The sequence below is a fragment of the Balaenoptera borealis genome (assembly GCF_965194805.1).
Source record: "Balaenoptera borealis genome assembly, chromosome: 10".
Lineage (NCBI taxonomy): Eukaryota > Metazoa > Chordata > Mammalia > Artiodactyla > Balaenopteridae > Balaenoptera > Balaenoptera borealis.
This window is the reverse complement of record NC_138874.1, coordinates 91982145-92009940: the sequence shown is the minus strand read 5'-3', so window position 1 is coordinate 92009940 and position 27796 is coordinate 91982145. Positions and strand designations below refer to the sequence as shown.

Genomic DNA, 27796 nt, shown 5'->3' with positions numbered 1-27796 from the left:
GGATCATGGAACAAGACACTAAACAGAGTCATGATTAGAACTTTGAGTTTCTGACTCCTAAGCTCAGAAGCAGATCACTAGGCAACATTTGCCTCCCTGCAGAAAGAGGGGCCCCCAAAGCCCCCAAAACAATCTGTTCAGCTTCACTGTGCTAAATAGCATCCAAAGCATTCACAGCTTTGTGAAAAAGAGAGAAATTGTACATGGCCTGACCTTTCAGATACCTACTGGGAAAAATAGAAAACCCAGAGAGTGTCACAGCTTTCTGGATCCAGCTGGCGCTCTCATCACTGACAGAAGCCTATGACTTCATGGTTAGGTACACCTTGAGACTGGGAATTGAGAGCCTTTCATTGGGAGCTTGTTATACTGTAGTTGTTGTTATACAGGATTGAAAATTACCAAGAGAAAGACTGACGTGAGCTGTAGATTTCTTCGGCAGTTCTTGTATAGGTATAGCTTTGACAGATTGCCAGCCCCTCCTGATTTTGGGAGACTATCCTTTGAGTTTTTAATTGTCTGCTTCTTTTAGTTTAGTTACTTTTTTAAACTTTTTATTTTGATATAATTATAGACTCACAGGAAGTTGCAAAAATAGTACAGAGAGTTCTTGTACCCTTCACCCAGCTTCCTCCAATGGTGATATCTTATATAACTCTACAATATTGCTTCTTTTAGTTTTGAAGAGGGTATCCAGGTGGGAAAGAACATAGCAGTAAACAGCTAGAGTATATGGGAAGAGGAATTTTGGCAGCTGTTATTGCTGTTTTGTTCTTAAAATTGCTTTTTAAATTGTTCTTCCTATTTCCCCCAAATTTTCTCTGATTTAGGGGAATATGTTACAAGATGTATTCTAGGCTTGGTGTGCCTAATTAAGACTGCTCTAGCTTCCATGTGCGAAAACATGGAGGCTTCTTTCTTCTGTGGATAATCAGTTCCTCTCAAAATTAGAATGTTCTAATATAGGGTCATTGGAAGGTATTTCTCTCTTTTCATAATTTTGTTATGAAAGATTCTGTATAGCAGTGTACAAAGCCCCAGGATTGAAAAAGAATGCCAGGAAACCTTTTTTTCCTTCAAATCATCACATTTGGCTAAATCCAAAATTTATACTATTTTGAATCTTTCTCTTAGAAACTTGGCAAAAGCAAAAGATAAGAATTTCCAACAAGTTTAGCTTGTTAGAGGGAGAAAAAGATTCCCACCTAAAAGCCCCTTAAAAGAGTGAGAAATCTCTGTTCTTTTCTCTGCACATGAAGGCACTTCCTATCCAGAGAAATGTCACCTCTCATAGCCCATTAGCATCTTGTCAACTAAAAGAGGCAGAGTAAAGAGTAGTTGTACTTTTGTTGCTCTGTCTGTACTGGTTGTATAGGAAAGTATCATTTGGTTTCATAAGGTATCATCGTTCCCTGGATCTCAAGTGAGCAGGACAAGTCTGTTAGTGGTTTTCCCTCATTTTGGGAGAAAGTAAAGTTCTTGGTTCTACATCAGATGGCTCCACTGAGACATGGTCTCATTGACTATTAGATTTCTTCAAGGGTGATTTTTGACTACCTTTCAATTGGGCAATGTTGGAAAAAATAAGCAGGTGGTAGGTGGTATAGGGCCCTAGAAGAAGCCAGTAGCTTCTGAGCATGCTTAGTTAGAGGCAGCTGCACAGGAATGAGGTGTATGGGATCTTGCATTTCTGAGTCTAAGTTCCATATGGGAACTTTCACATAAAAACTCATTTTCATGGTAAAGAGGGTGGGCGGTAACTCTGGGGATTGCAGTGTCCCCAAGTAAAGGGGGAATTGGAGATAGTTGAGAATTTTATTTTCTCTTTTAGCAGATACACTTTAACAGCAAGGAAGATGGTAAGACAGAACCTAACTTCCATTTAAAGAAAGGATTTGTTCTTTTTTCCAGTTCATCTAGAGGGGTGGGGAGCCTTTAGACAGTGCAGCTTGTTGATGTACTGACTTATTATTGTGCTAAAATACACATAACATAAAACTTACCATCTTAACCATTTTTAAGTGTATGTTCAATGGTATTAAATACACTCACACTGTAATGCAGCCATCACCACCATCGTTCCCCATAAATCTTTTCATCTTGTAAAACTGAAACTTCTGTCTTTATGATTTTTACTACTCTAAGTACTCCATGTAGGTGGAATCATACAGTATTTGTCTTTTTGTGACTGGCTTATTTTACTTATAAGGTCCTCAAGGTTCAAGAAATCAGATTCTCCCCCTTCCTGCAGATTTAGCTATTTTTTTGTTATTATTATTATTTTTTGCTGCACTGCGTGGCTTGCGGGATCTTAGTTCCCTGACCAGGGATTGAACCCGAGCCCTTGGCAGTGAAAGCGCGGAGTCCTAACCACTGGACCACCAGGGAATTCCCTGTTGTTTTTGTTTTCAATTGTAGACTGTCTCTGTGCTGAGGATCAGCCTGAGGTGTAAACTTAATGTTTTCTTAGGTCTCTTCTGAGCATTTTCTTGGGCATGTGCAGTCACTCTCTAATTTTCCCTGAATATGCAGTTGTTTCTGAATGTCCTAGTTTTTTTTACTTCTGAATGCCTTCTTGGTTAATGTTTATATTATCCTAGTATTTACCTTTTTTTTTTTAAATTGAAGTATAGTTGATTTACAATGTTGTGTTAGTTTCTGCTATACAGCAAAGTGATTCAGTTATACATATGTATATTTTTTTTCCATTATGGTTTATCACAGGATATTGAATATAGTTCCCTGTGCTATACAGTAGGACCTTGTTGTTTATCCATTCTATATATAATAGTTTGCATCTGCTAACCCCAAACTCCCAATCTGTCCCTCCCTTACTCCCCCCGCCCCCCACTTGGCAACCACAGATCTGTTCTCTAGGTCTGTGAGTCTGTTTCTGTTTCTTAGATAGGTTCATTTGTGTCGAATATTCTAGTTTTTAATGTCTGGCTCCTGAAAGGGGAAAAGCAAAAAATGAACGTGGGGAAAAAAGGGGCACTGGCCCCTTAAATCTGGAAGTCACTTATCAGGAGCGGGAAGGGCTTGCAACAATGAGGGGAGGTGCAACAAAAATGGCTGCCCACCTCTTTGTCTGCACCTCTGTGATCAGAAGCAGCAATCAGTGATCATAGCACAGATCCCCAGTATTTGGAAGACAGGGCCCTTTTTGCCCACCCTAGCTCCTGCAAGCTGTGTGCAAGCTGCTTCAGAAACAGGTGCACAGCTGCTTACCACAGGCCTGGGACTGGGTGATAGGTAGCTGCTAATGTACTAAGAGTTGAAATTGACCAAAATGAACCAAATTTACCATCCAGGTTTTCCTCTGGAAGTTGCAAACCTTCATCAGAGTCCAGAGTTCTAAAATAGTTACATCAGACAGATTCTGCCAGTGCAGTTATTGCCTAGGTGGGGAGAGAGATTCCTGGTGTTTCATGCTTTGCCACCTTCCCAGAATCCTCCCACTGGATATACTGACTTTTGTGCTCTGTTCACCTGGAGAGGCTCATAGCATACAACCAAAGCCATTTTATTTTCTTGTTTGATTCATTGGTCTCTGTTTCAGTGAGGTGCTTGGGTTTGCAGCCAGACAGTTGCCTGTATTCTGAGAAGCCACCTAGTGTATTTTTAAATTATTCTGCTGGTAAGTGTTGGTTTCTGAGTCCATCCTGTGCCACTTGGCTGACCGACAATGAGCCTGCTGATTGCTGGCAATGTCCCTGAGTAATTGGTGATTTTGTCCAGAGATGCTAGAATTGGCTAGAGTTTATAGTGCCTCTGGGGTTTTGGAGGCATTGACTTGTTACACTAGTGCTATTTCTAGCCTGTCCTTTGAGTTCTTCTACCTCTCTCCTAAGTAAGTGAGGAGCTAAATGTTTCTCTTCTGTCAGTCACTGTGAAATTATCCATTTCCCCTAATGATCGGGTTTTGACCTGGGATCTGTGGCATCTCATCCTAGCTCCATGCCAGGCCACAAAATAGGGCCTAGATGAGTCCTGTCTTTGCTTTCTATCTCTTTCTCTTCATAGCATGTAAAAGCTGTTCAGACAGACAGCTCTCTCTGACCTGATTCTTTGGAAACATTTATTTGTGCTCTGCTGGAGGTTCTGTGTCTCCTTCCTGTTTTTAATCTTATTTAAATGTCATTCACTTGGTTTTGTAATTAAACCTCCCCTCTGCTTCTCTGAGACAGGTGCTGAGCTACCACTTAATTGTATCTTCCTGTGGTTGGCTTGTTCCTCTCTGCACCTGGTTTACTTCAATGTCGGGGACAGGTTTTAGTTCTGGAGAAGTTCCCATATCCATTATTCATTCCACTCTCCTACACAGCAACATGGTTTGCTGCTTGCTACTTGCTACCTTTTTTTCCTCCCCTTGAATTCAAAGCAGGATAGGAAAAAGTCTGGGAAAGTCCTCATTGTGTGGGGTACATTAATGCTAGGAACAGTTCTGTGAACAAGGTTCCTTGTGGAGTGAGAGGGCCCTGTGTAAGACAGCAGGATTCTCAGGTGGGTGGTACTGAGCTCTTCTCATTTGAGAAACAGATTGGCTGCTTTTGCCTCTGGGAATTCACTTGGGACTCAGGGAACCATCAAGGTACTCATTCCTGGCGCAGCTTCCCAGAACCTGCACACTCTGCTTTATTCCACTTGAGCCTGCATACAGAAAAGTCAGAGCGTCTGTACACTGCTGCCATATTTGATGCACAAGACTCTCCAAGGAAAGAAACTAGGGCCAGAGCTAAAGTAGGAGCCTGACACTTGCCTCTAGTACAGAGTCAAAAGAGGCAGCTGGGGGCTTCCCTGGTGGCGCAGTGGTTGAGAATCTGCCTGCCAATGCAGGGGACACGGGTTCGAGCCCTGGTCTGGGAAGATCCCACATGCCGCGGAGCAACTGGGCCCGTGAGCCACAATTACTGAGCCTGCGCGTCTGGAGCCTGTGCTCCGCAACAAGAGAGGCCGCGATAGTGAGAGGCCCGCGCACCGTGATGAAGAGTGGCCCCCGCTTGCCGCAACTAGAGAAAGCCCTGGCACAGAAACGAAGACCCAACACAGCCATAAATAAATAAAAATAAAATAAATTAAAAAAAAAAAAAAAAGAGGCAGCTGGGGACTTCCCTGGTGGCACAGTGTTTGAGAATCTGCCTGCCAATGCAGGGGACACGGGTTTGAGCCCAGGTCCAGGAAGATCCCACACACCACAGAGCAACTAAGCCCATGCACCACAACTATTGAGCCTGTGCTGTAGAGCCCGTGAGCCACAACTGCTGAGCCCGCGTGCCACAACTTCTGAGGCCTGTGCGCCTAGAGTCCAAGCTCTGCAACAAGAGAAGCCACTGCAATGAGAAACCCGCGCACTGCAACGAAGAGTAGCCCCTGCTCGCCACAAGTCGAGAAAGCCTGCGTGCAGCAACTAAGACCCAATAATGAAGACCCAATGCAGCCATAAATAAATTAATTAATTAGTTAATTAATTAAAAAAAAAAGAGGCAGCAGTTGCAGCCAATTTGTAGTTCCTGAAAGCAAACCCAGAAACTAAATTTTCAAAGTGCCTGGTGGAAAAGACTTTCCAATGAAGAAACAAGTGTGTATGGAGCACCCACTTCCCTACAACTTAAACTTATGAATGTGTAATGTAATACTTCAGATGTTTCACTGACACAACTTCTCTGTTTTTCACTCAGTGCAGGTTAAGAGTATTTGGAGCCAGGTCTCTGGATCCTCATTTAGTAGAAATAGAAAAGATTAGGAGGCAAACCCAGGATACCTAAGGATTTCCTAGAATATTGTTAGTATAGTTGACCCTTAAACAAGTTGAAGGTTTGGGGTGCTAACACCGCCCACTACTCCCTCCAACCCTGTCAAAAATCCACCTGTAACTTTACAGTCTGCCCTCCCTATCCACGGTCTCGCATCTGTGGATTCACCAACCACGGATCATGAAGTACCATAGTACGCATTTATTTTTAAAAATCCAAATATAAGTGGACCCATGCAGTTCAAACCCATGTTGTTCAAGGGTCAACTGTATTTCGGTACATTGTTAGCTTTGATTATAAACTGATTATTATTCTGAAGACTGCCATAGTATTGTCTTGAAGGCTGTCCAGTGTTCATTTTCAATTTGCATTCCTGCTCAAGATCCATGGCTCTCTGTTGATTGAGTATATTTGGCTCCTTTTCTTTTCCCCATCAAAAAGAAAACACCTTTGTATGTTTAGCCCTATACTCAGTATTGTGTACCATGATGTAGATTTCAGCTCATCAGTTACACTGAGGTTACAGAAAGTTGGGATGGAGTGTTTGCAGGGCTCCTGCTAGTGTCTATGGAAAGAAAAACATTGGCCTCTTGTTTGTTAATTGGTAAAACATACGTAAAATTTACCATTTTAAGTGTACAGTTCATTGGCATTAAGTACATTCATATTGCTGTGCAACCACCTCTACCTTCCATCTCCAGAATTTTTAAAATTTTCTTAAACTGAAACTGTATCCATTAAACAATAAGTCTGCATTCCCCCCTCTCCACACCCCTGGCAACCACCAATCTACTTCCTGTCTCTATGAATTTGATTTCTCTAGGCTCTGCATATAAATCAAATTATACAGTGTTTGTCCTTTTGTGACTGACATTTTTCACTTAGCATAATGTCTTCATGTTTCATCCATGTAGTAGCATGTGTTAGAATTTCCTTTTTCAGGCTGAATAATATTCGAATGTATGTATATACCACATTTTGTTTATCTATTCATGTGTCAATGGATTCTTGTATTGCTTCCACCTTTTGGCTATTGTGAATAATGCTGTTATGAATACTGATGCACAAATACTTGAGTCCTTGCTTTCAACCTCTTGTTTTTGAGAGTGTGCAGGTTAAAGTATCTTAGGTCAGTGGAGTGAAATCCTGAGATGCCTACAAGAGAGATGGACTTGAACTTACATGATTTTTCTTTTGGTCACTTGGATGTGTGAGGGGCTGGTTAAGTGCAGTTCTGACTAAAGTTATGGTTTTGGGTGGCAAGTATAGGTATTGGCCCTAGAGAGCTTGCTCCCGCACACTCTACAAATGTTTGTTTTTAAAGATTTATTATTTATTTATTTATTATTTATGGCTGTGTCAGGTCTTAGTTGTGGCACGTGGGATCTTTGTTGAGGCATGCGGGATCTTTTCATTGCGACGCGTGGGCTTTTCTCTAGTTGTGGCGTGAGGGTTTTTCCTTCTCTAGTTGTGGCACGCCAGCTCAGTAGTTGTGGCGTGTGGGCTTAGTTGCCCCCGCGGCATGTGGGATCGTAGTTCCCTGATCAGGGATCGAACCCAAGTCCCCTGCATTGTAAGGTGGATTCCTTACCACTGGACCACCAGGGAAGTCCCAACAAACGTTTTTTTTAATTGAAGTTTAGGAGGAACCAGTACAGTTTCATAGACCTCAGCAGGGGGAGTTCATGGACCTTCTTCTTGGTATGTTGCCCTTAATGTAATTTAACTTCAACTAGTATGTGGCTTTGGGTGACTTATTTAATCTTTCTGAATTTCAGTTTGGGTATCTGTTAATTGGGACCACTAATACCTACTTCATTGGATAATTAATAGGATTCAGTGAGAGTGATGTACTTTAAGTGCTTTACATGATGCCTAGCATCTAGCAGACACCTAATAAATGTTACCTCCCTTGCCATTTATGACTTTTGTGTTTCTCCCTTTGAAAAGAGATGAGAATACAGTTTGGGGGAGGTGATTTCTGTAGTTAAGTGTCTCTTTTTAAGGTATCAGGTGGAGCACAGTAGAAAAGAGGAAGGTTTGAGATACAGTTGTCTCTCCATATCTGCATCCACAGATTCAACCAACCATGGATCAAAAATATTTGAAAAAAAAATTCCAGAAAGTTCCAAAAAGCAAAACTTGAATTTGCTGCATGCTGGCAACTATTTACATAGCATTTACATTATATTAGGTATTATAAGTAGTCTATAGAGATGATTTAAATTATACAGGAAGATGTGTGTAGGTTACACTGCAAATACTACATCATTTTATATAAAGGACTTGAGCATCTATGGAGTTTGGTATCTGTGGGGGGTCCTGGAAACAATCTCCACACCCCATCCCCCCATCCCCGCTGTGGATACCGAGGGGCCACTGTACTTTGTGTGAGCTTTTGACACAGTTATTGACTTGTAGTTGTTGTCATTCAGCAGAAAGATGTGATGCATTTCTCTATATGATATATCTATCTGGCATTGGTGTTTTGGGACAACCTACTCCTGGGGCTGTGAAGGATGGGGGCCAATGAGAATTGTCTGTTAAGGCCTGGAAGGTCTCAACCACCAAGCTTGTCCTCATCCGAAAAGATTCTGCAGTAAGCTGTGCCATTCTGTTTTTTTTTTTTTTTTTTTTTTTTAATTTATTTTTGGCTGCGTTGGGTCTTTGTTGCTGCGTGTGGGCTTTCTCTAGTTGTGGCGAACAGGGACTACTCTTTGTTGCGGTGCGTAGGCTGCTCTTTGTGGTGGCTTCTCTTGTTGCTAAGCACGGGCTCTAGGCGCGTGGGCTTCAGTAGTTGTGGCGCGCGGACTCAGTAGTTGTGGCTCGAGGGCTCTAGAGTGCAGGCTCAGTAGTTGTGGCGCACGGGCTTAGTTGCTCCGCAGCATGTGGGATCTTCCTGGACCAGGGCTTGAATCCGTGTCCCCTGCATTGACCACCAGGGTAGTCCCTGTGCCATTCTGTTTTGTGGATGAGTAGCCATTGCTCACCTAATGGGCAAAACTGTTTACACAGTAATGGGTTTCTATAACATAGGCCCTTTTTCTTTGGAAATCTCTCAGACTAAGGATCATGTCTTTGGTGAGTTAGAGCTTGTGTTAGTCTCTTCTCCCCTGCTTCCTTTTAAAACTATAATTAAAAAATTAGAAACATGGTAAACCAAAGGGTTAAATTAAAAAGAAAAAAAAAGTATATCCTGTCCCTCTTATCTTCACAATGACTACAGCATGTATTGTACTTGATACCAAACTCTTATAGACATATGACTAATTAACAATACTATGTTTATACAACCAACCCCTTATCTTTTGTAGTTATCTTAACTCTTCCCTCTATGTACTGTTACTTCTGTGACAGTTTGGTTGGTTATGTGCCCAGATGGCACCAAGCAGACAAGTGGATCAAGGGCAGTTTTCTAAAAATGTGTGTGTGTGGAGAGTGGTGAGCCAGGAGTCAGCCAACATGAGCTCTGTGCTACTTGTGTGTTGGCACCGAGATCCTGAGTACCAGATCTCTGCCGTCCTTGAACCTGCCCCTGGCCCAAGGCTATTCTCTGGCCTGCAGTTAAACCCTGTTCATAGCACTATACCATAATAGCTTATGAATAAGCCTGGCTATTAATTGTTTATACTCATGGGTTTTTTTTTGTTTCAGTTCTGATTTTGCATAAAGAAAGGAGATCTTGGCTCCATTTGAAGTCCAGATCTGATCATATTCCATGTTCAGTACATAATTTTGAAGGAGGCAACCCTGAGTGAGGGAAATGGGAACAGTTTTAGTTGACATTTATTATTATTATTTTTTAAAGATACTAGAGAGGAAGCAGAAACAGAAAGGGAGATAGAGGTGTGTGAAAGGTGAGATTTAAAGGAGAGAGATAAGAGCCGATGTAGAGGGCCTGCTGAGGCAGTTTGTAGTGAGAAAAGCTACTGGGTGTTTTTTAGTGTTGAGAGTGAGTAGAAGAAAGGTAATAATGAGGTGTTAAACATCTTTACTCTAATAAGTAGTTGAAGACCAAGAAAAGGAGGGGATCAAATACATGAAAATAACCTTGGAGCAGCCAGTAGGTGGAGAAAGTTACAAACCAGAGTCTAGAGAAGTGTTGGTAACAGTATAGTCAGCAAGTCTAAGCACACCATTTTTATGTAAGCTTCCTTCCCTTTAACATTTGACTGCATCTAGCACCTTTATTTGTTTAATCTTATCTTAATGGTATGGTAGAAAGAACACTGACCAGGAGACCAGGTTCTAGTCCCTGCTTAGGCACTAACTAGTTGGGGTGGTGGTGGGGGGTTGTTTTCGAATCCAAAAAATGAGGGAGTTGGATTAAATGACCTCCAAGGTCTTTTCTAGCTCTAAAAGTCTAAAATCAGCTATGTCAAAGCCTCACAGACTTTGAACTCCCATCACGTCAGGTCAGAGGATAGAAGACAACGTGTGTGTAGTGATGTGTATAGGACACTGAACAGTTGATAGAATGAGTGCAAAGTCAGATGTTGAAGGAAAAAAGCATTATTTTATGAGATATTTGGGACATTCCTTCTTGAAGAGGAATCGTGGTCCCTGATGTCAGAGGCTTGTGGGAGCCAATTTTAAGGTTGCTTTGTTCATTTTAGCTGCCTATTAAATTCCCTCTAGAGAATGATAACTTCCAGGTAAGAAAACCCTGGCTTTTTTCAGAGGGTAGGGGGTCTGACCTGAATTGTCAGGGGCAGAATGCAGGTTGCCCCTGACACTGACTCTCAGAGTGTTGAAGTTCTGGACTCTCCTTCTCAATACTGTTTGGCTTTGCTGACGTCTGTGGCAGTTAGGACACAGGCCACCTCTTGTCCTGTGCCAGAATTGCTCTCTTCCTCCCCTCATATTTATCACTTTGTTATCCCTGACTCTGAATCCCAGAGATCAAGACTAGCTGTAGTCCAGCAGAGGAGAAATAAATCATTGCTCTCACTTCCTTTTCTCCAGGTTTTCTACCCCTTAATTACTGCATAACCACTGCTGAGGCTGCATCTTTGTGCTGTGTGTGCCTGGGACAAAAGCCCTCCTTGATTGGATATGTGCAAAAGCAGCTTTGTCTCTATCTAGCCATTATGTTGTGCAGAGTGCCACGTGTGTTACCCATCCTTTTCTCTTGTCTCCTGTGAGTTTAAGGAGTCTTATTGTCAGGTGATTTATCCATTAATAGGGCTTTTCTAAGCTCTGGGGTTAGGGGTGGACTGGGCAGCCCCTACTCATTAAGGAGAGCGGTTTGGGCTGGGTTAGTGGTTGTTTTTTTTGCCCCCCCCCCCCCCCCCCCCCCGCTGCCGTGCTGCGCGGCTTGCAGGATCTTAGTTCCCTGTCCAGAGAGTGAACCCAGGCCATGGCAGTGAAAGCGCTGAGTCCTAACCACTGGACCACCAGGGAATTCCCATGGGTTAGTCATTTTTATGTGGATTTTAGCTAGTCCCCTTCATTTTCTGAGCTCCTAGTAGGAGCTAAGCAGGTTGTGTGATCCAGAATGGGCTCCCATGGAGCTTTTTTGGGGTCCAGTCCAATAGATCACTTGTTAACAGACAACATCAAAAGGGCCAGCTGCCTATCATTTGCCTTTCCATTATGAAACCTCAGAGAACTTGAGTCAGGGTGAAGAGTTCATAAATGAGGATGCCTATCTCCTTCATCCCTAGCAAGGCTTCTTTTTTTCTTTTTTTTTGGTATTTGAAGGGAAGGTCCAGGCTTTAGAAACAGAATGTAGACAAGCTCTTGTACTTTTGCCTGCTGTTTCTTTACTGTACCTGTGCTTTTAGAGGATTGAGAGTGAGGGGTGTTGTGTGGCAGGCAGCAAGTGTCTGGAGAGACTTACTTCTACTCATCATTCCCTGCTGTTTCAAATCAAAGCTCACATCTCTTTTCTAAGAGTAGTAAACTTCACACAAAGCTCAGACAGCATGGGAGAAAGGACTTCTTCGCTGGCAAAGAAGCAGATATGGTCTTAGAAAAGGAGAGGTCAAGCCTTTTTGTGTCTGTGGAAGTAGGAAGGGTTGAGGGGGAGAAGACAAAAGGAACATCAAATACTTGCAGCTGCTGAACCCCTTCTTTATAGTTCCCCATCAAACGGGGGAAATAGGTACAGGGGCGGTAGTCATGATGGGCAGAGAAGCAGAATTTATTTTATAGTCTTAGGTGAGAGAGTATAAGGCAACTGATAAATTATTTTATGCTTAATATTTATTTGCAAAACTGTCTTTAAAGCTGCACTGTTGGGGGCTTCCCTGGTGGCGCAGTGGTTGAGAGTCTGCCTGCCAATGCAGGGGACACGGGTTCAAGCCCTGATCCGGGAGGATCCCACATGCCGCGGAGCAACTAGGCCCGTGAGCCACAACTACTGAGCCTGCGTGTCTGGAGCCTGTGCTCCGCAACAAGAGAGGCTGCGATAGTGAGAGGCCTGCGCACCGCGATGAAGAGTGGCCCCCGCTTGCCGCAACTGGAGAAAGCCCTCACACAGAAACGAAGACCCAACACAGCCAAAAATAAATAAATAAAGTAAAGAATTATTAAAAAAAAAAAAAAAAGAAATAGGAAAAAATACTTTAAAAAAAAAAAAAGCTGCACTGTTAACCTAGGGACTTGGCAGGCAGTCACATAACTGAGATTGCTTGGGTTTTAGCACTCTCTCCCCTCATTAAAGATTACAAGGCAAAAAGGGGACCTTTTCAGTAAATGTTGTCACAGTCAAGAGAGGACAGAGCAAGCTGCACTTTTGTTTAAATATTTAGTACAGTGAAGGGCTTTCTTTTTCTTCATGAGCTCCTTTCTTTTCTTTTTTTTTTTTTTATTCCTAGGTATTTTATTCTTTTTGTTGCAATGGTAAACGGGAGTGTTTCCTTAATTTCTCTTTCAGATTTTTCATCATTAGTGTATAGGAATGCAAGAGATTTCTGTGCATTAATTTTGTATCCTGCAACTTTACCAAATTCATTGATTAGCTCTAGTAGTTTTCTGGTGGCCTCTTTAGGATTCTCTATGTATAGTATCATGTCATCTGCAAACAGTGACAGTTTTACTTCTTCTTTTCCAATTTGTATTCCTTTTATTTCTTTTTCTTCTCTGATTGCCATGGCTAGGTCTTCCAAAAACTATGTTGAATAACAGTGGTGAGAGTGGGCACCCTTGTCTTGTTCCTGATCTTAGAGGAAATATTTTCAGTTTTTCACCATTGAGAATGATGTTTGCTACGGATTTGTCATATATGGCCTTTATTATGTTGAGGTAGGTTCCCTCTATGCCCACTTTCTGGAGAGTTTTTATCATAAATGGGTGTTGAATTTTGTCAAAAGCTTTTTCTGCATCTATTGAGATGATCATATGGTTTTTATTCTTCAGTTTGTTAATATGGTGTATCACATTGATTGATTTGCATATATTGAAGAATCCTTGCATCCCTAGGATAAATCCCACTTGATCATGGTGTATGATCCTTTTCATGTGTTGTTGGATTCTGTTTGCTAGTATTTTGCTGAGGATTTTTGCATCTATATTCTTCAGTGATATTGGTCTGTAATTTTCTTTTTTTGTAGTATCTTTGTCTGGTTTTGGTATCAGGGTGATGGTGGCCTCATAGAATGAGTTTGGGAGTGTTCCTTCCTCTGCAAGTTTTGGAAGAGTTTGAGAAGGATGGGTGTTAGCTCGTCTCTAAATGTTTGATAGAATTCACCTGTGAAGCCATCTGGTCCTAAACTTTTGTTTATTGGAAGATTTTTTTTTTTTTAAAAAGAATTCCTTTATTTTTATTTATTTATTTTTGGCTATGTTGGGTCTTCGTTTCTGTGGAAGGGCTTTCTCTAGTTGTGGCAAGCGGGGGCCACTCTTCATCGCGGTGCACGGGCCTCTCACTATCGCGGCCTCTTTTGTTGCGGAGCATAAGCTCCAGATGCGCAGGCTCAGTAGTTGTGGCTCAGGGGCGTAGTTGCTCCGTGGCGTGTGGGATCTTCCTAGACCAGGGCTCGAACCCATGTCCTCTGCATTGGCAGGCAGATTCTCAACCACTGCGCCACCAGGGAAGCCCTACTGGAAGATTTTTAATCACAGTTTCAATTTCATTACTTGTGATTGGTCTGTTCATATTTTCTATTTCTTCCTGCTTCAGTCTTGGAAGGTTATACCTTTCTAAAAATTTGTCCATTTCTTCCAGGTTGTCCATTTTATTGGCATAGAGTTGCTTGTAGTAGTCTCTTAGGATGCTTTGTATTTCTTTGGTGTCTGTTGTAACTTCTCCTTTTTCATTTCTAATTTTGTTGATTTGAGTCCTCTCCCTCTTTTTCTTGATGAGTCTGGCTAATTGTTTATCAATTTTGTTTATCTTCTCAAAGAACGAGCTTTTAGTTTTATTGATCTTTGTTATTGTTTTCTTTGTTTCTATTTCATTTATTTCTGGTTCGATCTTTATGATTTCTTTCCTTCTGCTAACTTTGGGTTTTGTTTGTTCTTCTTTCTCTAGTCCCTTTAGGTGTAAGGTTAGATTGTTTATTTGAGATTTTTCTTGTTTCTTGAGGTAGGCTTGTATTGCTATAAACTTCCCTCTTAGAACTGCTTTTGCTGCATCCCATAGGTTTTGGATCATCGTGTTTTCATTGTCATTTGTCTCTAGGTATTTTTTGATTTTCTCTTTGATATTTTCAGTGATGTTTTGGTTATTTAGTAACGTATTGTTTAGCCTCCATGTGTTTGTGGGGTTTTTTTTGTTTGTTTGTTTGTTTATTTATTTTTGGCTGTGTTGGGTCTTCGTTTCTGTGCGAGGGCTTTCTCCAGTTGCGGCAAGTGGGGACCACTCTTCATCGCGGTGCGCGGGCCTCTCACTGTCGCGGCCTCTCTTGTTGCGGAGCACAGGCTCCAGACGCGCAGGCTCAGTAGCTGTGGCTCACGGGCCCAGTTGCTCCGCGGCATGTGGGATCTTCCCAGACCAGGGCTTGAACCCGTGTCCCCTGCATTGGCAGGCAGATTCTCAACCACTGCGCCACCAGGGAAGCCCGTGTTTGTGTTTTTTATGCTTTTTTTTTCCCTGTAATTGATTTCTAATCTCACAGCGTTGTGGTCAGAAAAGATGCTTGATATGATTTCAATATTCTTAAATTTACTGAGGCTTGATTTGTGTGTGAGCCAAGATGTGATCTATCCTGGAGAATGTTCCATGTGCACTGGAGAAGAAAGTGTAATCTGCTGTTTTTGGATGGAATGTCCTATAAATATCAATTAAATCTCTCTGGTCTCTTGTGTCATTTAAAGCTTGTGTACCCTTATTAATTTTCTCTCTGGATGATCTGTCCATTGGTGTAAATGAGGTGTTAAAGTCCCCCACTCTTATTGTGTTACTGTCGATTTCCTCTTTTATAGCTGTTAGCAGTTGCCTTATATATTGAGGTGCTCCTATGTTGGGTGCACATATATTTATAATTGTTATATCTTCTTCTTGGATTGATCCCTTGATCATTATGTAGTGTCCTTCCTTGTCTTGTGTAACATTCTTTATTTTAAAGTCTATTTTATCTGATATGAGTATTGCTACTCCAGCTTTCTTTTGATTTCCATTTGCATGGAATATCTTTTTCCATCCCCTCACTTTCAGTCTGTGTTTGTCCCTAGGTCTGAACTGGGTCTCTTGTAGACAGCCTATATATGTGTCTTGTTTTTGTATCTGTTCAGCGAGCCTCTGTGTTTTGGTTGGAGCATTTAATCCATTCACGTTTAAGGTAATTATCGATATGTATGTTCCTGTTACCATTTTCTTAATTGTTATGGGTTTGTTTTTGTAGGTCCTTTTCTTCTCTTGTGTTTCCCACTTAGAGAAGTTCCTTTAGCATTTGTTGTAGAGCTGGTTTGGTGGTGCTGAATTCTTAGCTTTTGCTTGTCTGTAAAACTTTTGATTTCTCCATCGAATCTGAATGAGATCCTTGCCGGGTAGAGTAATCTTGGTTGTAGGTTCTTCCCTTTCATCCCTTTAAATATATCATGCCACTCCCTTCTGGCTTGTAGAGTTTCTGCTGAGAAATCAGCTGTTAACCTTATGGAAGTTCCCTTGTATGTTATTGGTTGTTTTTCCCTTGTTGCTTTCAATAATTTTTCTTTGTCTTTAATTTTTGTCAGTTTGATTACTATGTGTCTCAGTGTGTTTCTCCTTGGGTTTATCCCGCCTGGGACTCTCTGTGCTTCCTGGACTTGGGTGGCTATTTCCTTTCCCATGTTAAGGAAGTTTTCGAATATAATCGCTTCAGATATTTTCTCGGGTCCTTTCTCTCTCTCTTCTCCTTCTGGGACCCCTATAATGCGAATGTTGTTGCGTTTAATGTTGTCCCAGAGGTCTCTTAGGCTGTCTTCATTTCTTTTCATTCTTTTTTCTTTATTCTGTTCTGTGGCAGTGAATTCCACCATTCTGTCTTCCAGGTCACTTATCCGTTCTTCTGCCTCAGTTATTCTGCTATTGATTCCTTCTAGTGTATTTTTCATTTCAGTTATCGTATTTTTCATCTCTGTTTGTTTGTTCTTTAATTCTTCTAGGTGTTTCTTCTTTAATTTTTCTAGGTCTTTGTTGAACATTTCTTGCATCTTCTCTATCTTTGCCTCCATTCTCTTTCCGAGGTCCTGGATCATCTTCACTATCGTTATTCTGAATTCTTTTTCTGGAAGGATGCCTATCTCCACTTCATTTAGTTGTTTTTCTGGGGTTTATCTTGTTCCTTCATTTTGTACATAGCCCTCTGCCTTTTCATCTTGTCTATCTTTCTGTGAATGTGGTTTTGTTCCACAGGCTGCAGGATTGTGGTTCTTCTTGCTTCTGCTGTCTGCCCTCTGGTCCATGAGCTCCTTTCTTATCCAGAGCTGAAGCAGTAGGTTCTACAGTATATCTGGCACATCTGTTGACCAGTTAGAATTAAAACATGTCCTTCTTAGCAGTGATGTTTGAAACAGTTACATAACTAAAACTTGGTGACTTGGGATGCTAGCATCCTGCGGTGAGAAGGGGACACTCAATAAACTGAGCAAATTTGATGTGGAAATCACCGTGCAGGAGTAAATTTGGAACACTGAAATGTCCATTTTATAATCAAATTTCTGAGCTCAATTGCTGTTTAAGAAGTGGCAAAAAGTAGATTTTTAAAAACCTATGGGCAGATAAGCAGACATGTGCTTGGGAAGGTCAGTGCTTTCTTCAAATACACTTACTTTGCCTGCTTTTAAAAAGTCCTTAGTAGCTGTGATGTACTCATTCTAGCCCTGTTTGGATTTCTGTAGAGCTAGTCTACTTTCATTGCTTTCATTTAATAACTTTATTGATTATGCTTTGATTACCTTATTGATGCCTTTCTTTCTTTTTTTTTTTTTTTCTTTTTTAAGCCTTGATAAATTTGCTGAAGTTCCTTATGTCAAATGAGACTGTACTTTTGGCCAAACACAACATTTTTACCTTAGCCCTTATGGTGAGTAGCAAAAAAATATATTTATTTTTATGAAGCTGTACCCTAAGGCAGAAATGGGCTGGTTTGAGACAGGAGCTGGTATTCTAGGGATTAAGCCATAGGGAAAACCAGGCCTTTATTTTCCCTTTGGATCAGAATCTCTATACCGGTGCTCCCCACTTTCACCTATGTCTTTGGAGAACCTGGGGCTCTTTCATGAGATAATGGTAACACACCATTATATGATATTCCCACCACACAGATATAAGAGGTGTAAATTAATTTCAAGAGCACTGATAATACTAAAAAGTAGAAAATAATTAGGAAGTGGTGAGTTTTGAGTACTTATTACTTTATTTTAATATAATTTATTGAATTGCAAGTTTATGTAAGTTAATTTTTAATAATGACTTTGTTTAATAACCAGCTCACAAAATTTCTGAAAATTTAACAATTAACTCTTGCAAGACAATAAGAGCTGGCTATAGCACACTACTGGTAATACCCTTCTGGTCTTCATAGTATGATACCTGTTTATGGGCTTTTGCTTCTTTTTTAGATTGTGAACCTATTTAATATGTTTATCACATATGGCGATACATTCCTGCCCACCCCCAGTAGTTATGATGAACTCTACTATGAGATTATCCGCATGCACCAGAGCTTTGACAACCTCTACTCCATGGGTAAGCTGTCTTCTTTTTATTCCTGTCTCCCCATCAGCTGTGATTTTTGGTATATGAGAGGAAAAGACTACAAAAGATTCTCCTCTAGTTGCTTGGTGCCCTTGCTTGGCACAGAACTATGTAGTCTCCTTTTCTCAGGCAATAAGAAAGAATATGTGGACTTCTTTGCCTTCAGGAACTCAGAATTCATCTCAGTAGAAAGCTGGTTAGCTTCCCTGTAGCCCTTTCTTGATGTTTGTGAAAGAGAGAGAATAGGGAGGCTTGTGGATTTAGTGAATACCAGTGAGATCAGAGTGAGAGTGGGTGGGAGTTGACAGCAGCAAACAAAAGAGCTTGGATCCCAAGGGAACATTGTGTGATTTGAGAAGGTACAGGGTTTTAAGGAGTTTTTATATACCTAGGTATTTTTAGCATAACTCACAAGAGGAAGTGGGCATTAGATAAAAATTTTTGTTGCAAACCATTTGGCAATTGGCTCACTAAAAATTTACTCTGTAGCTGTAATGAGTATAACTTATTTCTGAAAGAGGTGATGTATCCCTGTAAGTTTGAGTGAAGAGGCTACTCAAACCCACCTAAGTTTGAAAGGTCTTTATAGTGCCCAGAAACAGAAAGCCACTCAATAAAGCTGTCTGTTAAAAAACTCCAACTTATTAGCTTTATTGGGATATAATTGATATGTAATAAACTGCACTGTTTTTTTAAAAATTTTTTATTTATTTTGTGGCCGCGCCACACAGCCTGTGGGATCTTAGTTCCCCAACCAGGGATGGAACCCGTGCCCCCTGCAGTGGAAGCGCAGAGTCTTAACCACTGGACCGCCAGGGAAGTCCCAAACTGCATTCTTTTAAAGTATACAATTTTTAATAAGTTTTAGCATATTTATATGTATGTGAAGCTGTCATTACAATCAAGATAATGTACATATCCATCCCCTCCCTAAAATTTCGTTGTGTCCCTTTATGTCCCTTTTACCACCTCTATCCCTCACCCGCCATCCCTGGACAACCACTGACCTGCTTTCTGTCACTGTCGATTAGTTTACTTTATCCCTTTCATTGGGTCTATTCGTGAAAAGTTCATCTTCTGCTTGGGACTCCTGTATGATGAGAAAGCTAGAGGGGATTTGGAACAAATACCTGGAGGAAGAGTAGAAGCAAACCATGGAAAAGAAGGATTGCCTAGGAGGAAAAAATTTTTTCTATTTCCCTACTCTCTTATTCTCAGTGTAATAGCTTTAGCATCAGGTCAGCTCCCCTCAGAATATTAAGTTCCCACTGTCACATCAAGACACACGTCTCTTTTTTTTAGGAGCTAGGAAGTGTTCCATGAGAACCCTCTGGCAAACTTCCCATTGGCAAAAGGTGCTCAGGGTACCCTGGTGTGGTTTGCATGTACCCGGCTTTACCAATGTCCTTGTTTTCAAGAATATAGGATTTTCCAAGGGTGAAGAGCTACCCCAGAGGCTTTAGCACCCATTAATAGATGAATAAAGATGTCTTTCAGTGAGGAAAGGAAAGAGAGTTGGAATGGGGGAGGTATTTTATAGACATCTGACTTACCTGCTCCACTGTGCCATATACACAAATGAGATAAACCCTTGTAGCCACAGCAATAAGATAAGAGAGGACATCTGGGAATGCTCAAATCTGCTAACGGAATTAAAATGGTAACCAAGAAAGTACAAATAGGAAAGCGAAAATTTCACTAAATGAAACACAACAAATAGTAGGAGGTGGCATGTTTCAGTTCTCTCCATTTTGTATAAAGTATGAGGAAACTTCTGGTGGAAAGAAACATTTGTTTCAAGTCAAGTTTTTTGAGGTATAATTTACATATATGGTAAAATTCACCCTAAATGTACAATTCTGAGTTTCAACAAATGCATATGGAAGTGTAATTATCACAGAAAATCAAGATATAGAAGGGTTTCACTATCTCAAAAACTTCTCTTGTGCTCCTGTGAGGTCAACTCTTCCACCCATCCCAATCCCTAGCAACCACCGATCTGTTCCATGTCCGCATGGTTTTGCCTTTTCTAAAAAAATATATAGAAGAAATCATACAGTCTTTTGAGTCTGGCTTCTTTTTTAAAATTATTTATTTATTTATTTTATTTTTGTTTACTTTGGGTCTTCGTTGCTGCACACGGGCTTTCTCTAGTTGTGGTGAGTGGGGGCTACTGTTCGTTGCAGTGCGTGGGCTTCTCATTGCTGCAGTTTCTCTTGTTGTGGAGCACAGGCTCTAGGGTGCACAGGCTTCAGTAGTTGTGGTGCACTGGCTTCAGTAGTTGTGGTGCGTGGGCTTAGTTGCTCCGTGGCATGTGGGATCTTCCCGGACCAGGGCTCGGACCCGTGTCCACTGCATTGGCAGGCGGATTCTTAACCACTGCAGGGGAAGCCCTGGCTTCTTATACGTAGTAATTTGTTTGAAGTTATCCATGTTGATGCATGTATCAGTAGTTCATTCCTTTTTATTATGGAATAATATTCCATTGTGGGAATATGCCAGCTTAGTTTATCCATTTATCAGTGGAAGGACATTTAGGAGGTTTCCAGTTTTTAGGGATTGTAAATAAAGCCCCTGTAAACATTTTTGTACAGTTTTATGTGAACACAAGTTTGCATTTCACTTGATTACATACCTATGAATGGGATTTTTGGGTATTATGTAAGTATATGTTGAACTTTATAAGAAACCGCCAAACTGTTTTCCAAAGTGGATGTACTATTTTACATTACTTACAACAGTATGCAAGAGTTGTAGTCACTCAATATCCTAGCTGGCATTTTTTTTTTTTTTTTTTTAGGCTTCTTACAGGTGTGTAGCGATATCTCATTATGGTTTTAATTTGCATTTTCCTGATGAATAATGGTGTTGAGCATCTTTTCCTATTCTTATTTGCCATCCATATATCTTTGGTGAAGGATTTGTTCAGATTTTTTGCCCATTAAAAAAAAAATTTGCATACCCGTGTTTATGGCAGCACTATACACAATTGTCAAAAGATGGGAGCAACCCAAATGTCCATCAACAGATGAATGGATAAATAAAATGTGATATATACATATAATGGGTTGCTATGCAGCCTTTAAAAAGAAGGAAATCCTGTTACATGCTACAATGTGGATGAATGTTGAGTATACTATGCTAAGTGAAATAAGCCAGTCACAAAAGGTTTCCACCTGTATGAAGTATCTAAGGTAGTCAAATTCATGGATACAGAATGGTGGTTACCAGGCGGTGGTGGAAAGGGTGCAAAGGGAGTTGTTTAATAGGTACAGAGCTTCAGTTCTGCAAGACAGAAAGGTTCTGGAGATCTGTTTCACAACAGTGTACATATACTTTACATCATTGAACTGTACATTTAGAAATAGGTTAAGGTGGTAAATTTTATGATTGGTGTTTTTTACCACAATAAAAAAAATATACTAAACTCTAGACTTTATTTGGATTCTGCTAATTTCTCTAATGTTCCTTTTGTATTCCAGGATCTCATCCATTGCTACATTTACTCGTGATGTCTCCTTAGTCTCTTTTTATCTGACAGTTTCTTAGTGTTTGCTCATTTTTCATGGCCTTGACAGTTTTGAGGAGAACCTTCTTCAATTTGGGTTTGTCTGATGACTTACTCATGGTTGGACTAGGGTTATGCGTTTGGGGGAAGAATGCCACAGTGTCAGAGTGGCCTTTTCATCACATCAAAGGTATATGTTATTAACATGACTTAATCACTGGTGATGTTAATCTTGATCACTTGGTTAAGGAAGTGTTTGCAAAGTTTCTCCTCTGCAGGGTTGCTTTTTTCCTCCTGTTCCGTGCTCTGTTCTTTGGAAGCAAGTCACTAAATGCAGCCAACTTTAGAGTTAGTGTTGTACCACTTAAGTAAAATATACAAGCTTTCCTACTATATAGGGTTCTCTAATCACCAGCCCGCCACACTTACTTTGGTATTATAGTTGTCATATGTATTACATCTACATTGAAAACCCCACCAGACAATGCTATAATTTTCACTTGTGACAATCATCCAAATTCTAAAGAACTTCAGAGGGAAAAATATATTTTTTATATTTGCCTATATGTTTTCCATTTCTGTTGCTCTTTTTATTCCTGAAGATCCAAATTCCTTTCTGATATCATTTCTCACAGTCTTAAGAATTTTCTGTAGCATTTTTTTGGGCTTCTGGTGACAAGATTTTTTTTTGTTGTTTTCTTTCATTCCTGAAGGGTATTTTTGCTGGATACAGGATATTGAGTTATAGTTCTTACCTTTAAGTACTTTGAAGATGTTATTCCCCTTTTTTTGGCCTGTATGGTTTCTGATAATAAATCTGTGTTCATTTGAATCATGTTCCCTTGTTTGTAATATATTGTTTTTCTCCCGCTTCTTTTAAATTACTTTTCCTTATCTTTGGCTTTCAGAAGTTTGATTATGAAATGTTTTGGCCTGGTTTTTCTTTGTTTTTATCCTGTTTGGGGTTTGCTGAGGATCTTGAATCTCACCAAATTTGGGAGTTTTCAGCCATTCTTTTTTTAAAATTTTTATTTATTTATTTATTTATTTATTTTTGGCTGCATTGGGTCTTTGTTGCTGAGTGCAGGCTTTCTCTAGTTGTGGCAAGTGGGGGCTACTCTTTGTTGCAGTGCGCGGGCTTCTCATTGTGGTGGCTTCTCTTGTTGTGGAGCATGGGCTCTAGGCGCGCAGGCTTCAGTAATTGTGGCCCGTGGGTTCAGTAGTTATGGCTCACGGCCTCTAGAGCGCAGGCTCAGTAGTTGTGGCGCATGGGCTTAGTTACTCTGCAGCATGTGGGATCTTCCCGGACCAGGGCTTGAACCCGTGTCCCCTGCATTGGCAGGCGGATTCTTAACCACTGTGCCACCAGGGAAGCCCCAGCCATTCTTTTTTGCAAATTGTTTTCTGCCTTTAATTTCTCTCTCCCTTTCTTCTTGGACTACAATAACACAAATGTTAGACTTTCTGATATTGTTACACAGGTCTCTGAGGCCCTGTTTTTCCCCCCGTTTTTTCCTGTTCTTCATGTTTAATAATTTCTATTGTTCTGTCTTTAGGTTTACTGATTCCTGTGTCAATCCATTCTGCTATTAAGTCCATCTAGAGAATTTTTTATTTTACATAATATATGTTTTACTTCTAAATGTTTTAATTGGTTCCTTTTTATAGTTTCAATTTCTCTCCTGAGAAGTTCTACCTTTCCATTCATTCAGGAATGTTTGCCTTTTTCTTATGGAGCATATTTGTAATAGTTGCTCTAAAACTCTTTGATAATTTTAACATCTGTGTCACATCAGGCGTCTGTTTGTCTTTTCTCTTGAGAATTTGCCACATTTTCTTGTTTTATTGTATATCCTGGTTCTTTGTATGTCCTGGTTCCTTATAAGTTTAGTAATTTTGGATTACATCCTGGACATTTTTCTTATGTTGTGTAGACTCAGGGTTCAGTTATAATCTGGAGGGTTGTTTTTTTTTTTTTGGTATTAGTAGGCAATCAATCCAGTTAGACCACAGGTTCTTTCTCACTTTCTGTAGGTAGTGGTTCCAATATCAGTTCAGTTTTCAAAGCCCTTTCTGTGCTACTTTGGATCTGGTCCACATACTCACCACTCGGGAGACTGGACTGTAGTTCAAATAGCAGTTTAGTTTTTAAAGGGTTTGCTTTGCTGCTTTCTATTTGTTCCATGCTTGGTCAGCTCCCATGAGCCTAACTTTCATATGTGGAATTAGAGGAACACTTTCTCCTGGTCTGTCCAGGATTCCCTCTATGTTCTCTGGGCAGCAGAAGCCCCTTTTCCTGGTTTCTGTCTACAGAAAGATGAGGTTTCTATTGAAGTTTTAGCCATCCACGCAACTCCTCTATCATGCATCTCTGTGATTGTCTGGATCTTGAGGCAAACCTGCAAGAGAAAAATAGGAAAAAAGAAACCCTGGAAACCCACTTTTGTGGGTGTTTCTCCAAGTTTTGACTCCCCTCTATAATCTGTCTGCTTTTGTTTAATTTTCAGAGCCCTCAGGTTGTACTTTTTATATTTTATACAGGATTTTTAACTGTAATCAGCAGGAGAGGCTGAAGTAGGCTTACTCTGCCACACTGGAAGTGGAGTCTCACCTTCAGTTTTTAAAGACATTTTTGCTGAATATAGAATTTTTCTTTCAATACTTAAAAAAAATGTCATTTTGTTGTTTTCTGGCTTGCATAGTTCCTGATGAGAAGTCTACTGTCATTCTTAGCTTCATTTCTCTGTATATATCTTTTTTCTCTGCATGCTTTTAACATTTTCTCTTTATTGCTGATTTTCAGTAGTTTATCATGTGCCTTAACATGGTTTTCTTTATTTTTCCTGGAGTCTCTTAAGCTTCTTGGATCTGTGGATTTCTAGTTTTCATCAAATGTGGAAAAGTTTTGGCTGTTAATTTCTTCAAATATTTTTCTGTCCCCTCTCCTCTTTTCTTGTTTTGGAACTTCAATTATATATATATTAGACCTCTTGACAGTGTCCCATAGGTCACTAAAGCTCTGTGGGTATTTTTTCCTTTCTTTCCATTTTTTTTTGGTCTTTTCTCTTTCATTTTATTTTATTTATTTATACTATTTATTTTTGGCTGCACTGGGTCTTCGTTGGGTCTTTGCGCGGGCTTTCTCTAGTTGTGGTGAGCAGGGGCTACTCTTCGTTGTGGTGTGCGGGCGTCTCATTGTGGTGGCTTCTCTTGTTGCAGAACACGGGCTCTAGGTGCATGGGCTTCAGTAGTTGTGGCATGCGGGCTCAGTAGTTGTGGCTCGCGGGCTTAGTTCCTCCACAGCCTGTGGGATCTTCCTGGACCAGGGCTTGAACCTGTGTCCCCTGCGTTGGCAGGTGGATTCTTAACCACTGTGCCACCAGGGAAGTCCCTGTCTTTCATTTTAGATAGTTTCTATTCCTCAGTTTTCAAATTCACTGATCTTTTCTTCTGTATTTTTTAAAATATGCTGTTAATCTCATTAATCTCAGTTCATTTCATCCTAGTGTATTTTTTTGTTTCATAAAGCATTTTCTTCCCTAGAAGTTCTATTTAGACTTCTTTTTTTTAATATGTTCATTTCTTTCCTCATCATGTTTATATTTTCCTCAATCTTCCTGAGCATATGGAGCATATTTACAATAGCTGTTTTAATGTCCTTTTCTGCTAATTCCATCATCTCTCTTCATGTCTAGATCTGTTTCTATTGACTGATTTTTCTCCTGCTTATGGGTCATATTTTTTTCTACTTCTTTGAATGCTGGTAATTTTTAAATTGGATTTATAACATTGTAATGTTAATGTTTTAAGTGCTTGATTTTCTTATGTTTCTTTATATAGTGTTGGACTTTGTTCTGGAATGTCATTATGTTGTGTGGAATCAGTTTCATCCTTTTAGGGTTTGCTTTTAAGGGTTGTTAGGGCAGGTAGAGAGCAACTTTTATTATGGGCTAATTTGGCCCCATTACTAATGCAGTACCCATCTGCAGACTCTACCTGATAAGCCATGTATTAGTAGGTTTTTCCACTCTTGCTGGTAGAAACGCAAATTATTTTATTTGTGGAGGCTTCCATGAACTCCACAATTTCTTCTCTTTTCCAGTGGTTCTTCACCGCCAGCTTTGGGTAGTTTCCTCTTCCCTGTGTGAAGATTGGTGCTCAGCAAAAGTTGTAAGAGGACCCCTCTACAAACTTCCATAGTTCCCTGTCAAACTCCCTCCTCTACAGTACTCTACCCCACAAATTCTAGGTGCCTTGGCCTGTCCAGTTGCTCATCTCTATGTCTTTGGCTTGGCATGACTTCTGGATTCTGTTTAAGTTCCTCCTCCCTGCCCTGTAGGCTAGAAACTTTTTCACATAGTAAGCTGGGATAATCGTAGGGTTCACTTTGTTTGTTTTCCTTCTTCAGGGATCACAGTTCTGTATACCTGTTGTCCAGTGTCTGAAAACTCTTGTTTCATATATTTTGTTCAGTTTTCTATTGTTTAAGGTAGGAAGGTTAATTATGTCTTGATACTCCATCATGGCTAGAAGAGGAAGGCTCTCTGAGACTTTTTTGATAAAGGCACACATTTAATATTCCTATGGCATTAATTTATTGCAGTGATATCCACTGAATAGGAAGGACCTCGACACAAGCTGCCCTGAACCATAAATGATACCATATTTTGAGCTGTTTTTTCCATTAAAAAAAAAAAAAAAGATAATTAGAAAAGAAAAAGCAAGGTAAAAAAAATTTTACAATCTCTCCTTTCTAGTATGACCACTGTTTTCATAGTTGTATATTAGTCTACTTGTATGCCTAGCTTTACATAGTTGTAATCATGTTTTCCTATTTCGTGTTTTTTTAAACTGTCAGAACATTTTCCTATTTTTTTGTCGTTTTCTTAGGTCTCTTTCTCTCTCTCCCTCTCTCTCTTTTTTTTTTAAATTTTTAAAAAAAAATAAATTTATTTATTTATTTTTGGCTATGTTGGGTCTTTGTTTCTGTGCGAGGGCTTTCTCTAGTTGCGGCAAGCGGGGGCCACTCTTCATCGCGGTGCGCGGGCCTCTATTGCGGCCTCTCTTGTTGCAGAGCACAGGCTCCAGACGCGCAGGCTCAGTAGTTGTGGCTCATGGGCCCAGTTGCTCCGCGGCATGTGGGATCTTCCCAGACCAGGGCTCAAACCCGTGTCCCCTGCATTGGCAGGCAGATTCTCAACCACTGTGCCACCAGGGAAGCCCCTCTCTCTTTTTTTTGCATAGTATGGATGTAGTTTATTTAACCTTTCCTTCTTTTCACGGAAATTACGGTTTCCAGTTTTTGCTATTACTTAACTCTCTTTCTTTAATGGCCACATAGCATGCTATTTTTGTGTACCATAATTTACTACATAAATGGTAACCTTAGCTTGAGGCATTTAGGGCATTTTGAGATAATTTTGTGTTTAAATTTGGTAACTTAGAAAAGAATGTAAAAGCCTATGGCATTTCCAAGGGAAATGCAGTGATGAGGTTATCTGGGTGCTTGTTCACTAAGAACAGAACTGAGAGGATGTTAATAGAGAAATAATACAGGGACAGAGTTAAATACCTCTCTGAGGTAAGGAGAGTAAAATTCAGCTCAATTCCATAAGTGTTAGGTCCTCACCATCAGAGAATTTATGATTTAGTGGAGGGTCTAGTGAAAAACAGATGCATCTAAACAGTTTTTGCAATTGAGTTGAAAAAAATACATCTGACCTGCTTGAAACAATTTTGTTCATTACGTGAATAAATTTGCACAAACACTGGGTGAAACCTGAGTTCAGACTGTAGAGTGCTAACTTGAAACTATACCAAGTTCCCCTTCACTAAATCTTGTAAATTAGAAAAGCAGCACTCTGATAATGTTTTATTAAGGCTTCCATGTTCTCTTTCATAAAATTGCATGAATTTATAAAAATGAAGTATTGCTAGAATAGATGCAGAGCAGCCAGATGAACTTTCTTTCCCTATTACAGTTATAGGCCCTCCCTCTAGTAGAACTGCTGCTACTACTCTTCTTGCTAGAGGAATACTGGTCAGGAGTAGGTAGTGATGGTACTCTGATGTAAAGTTCCTATGCAGATTGATTACACATTTCTTAATGTTACTTAGGCTCTGACTTCCAACCTTTGAGAAAGTCTCAGGTACATTCTTTTATTTGTTTGGGAGACAAGTCTATTTAAATTCATAATAGCTAATACTTATATAACATTTACTATGTGCCATGCACTGATCTAAGGCTTTATCTGTAACTATTTGATTTTCGTGATTATCCTTTCATGTAAGTATTGGTATTATTCTCTAGTAAGTGGCAGGGGCTGGACTGGGACTCCGACAGTTGGCTTCAGAGTTCACACTCTTAACCACTCACTGTGTAAGTACAGGCTGTAGAACCATTCCCTCCAG

The 27796-nt window shown here is 40.3% G+C and overlaps 1 protein-coding gene across 9 annotated transcripts in view; it reads left to right on the top strand.

The window, feature by feature from the left end:
- The window catches only part of ARMH3 (armadillo like helical domain containing 3), a 180516-nt gene that overhangs the window by 64933 nt on the left and 87787 nt on the right, over window positions 1–27796 (top strand). For 8 of the 9 annotated variants that reach the window (XM_082408311.1, XM_082408307.1, XM_082408310.1 and 5 more), the window contains 2 exons: window positions 17121–17203; window positions 17742–17868. The exons of the other annotated variant lie outside the window; for it this stretch is intronic. In XM_082408311.1, coding sequence (XP_082264437.1) covers window positions 17121–17203; window positions 17742–17868 — 210 coding nt within the window. The remainder of the gene's footprint in view (window positions 1–17120; window positions 17204–17741; window positions 17869–27796) is intronic. 9 annotated transcript variants of the gene reach the window in all.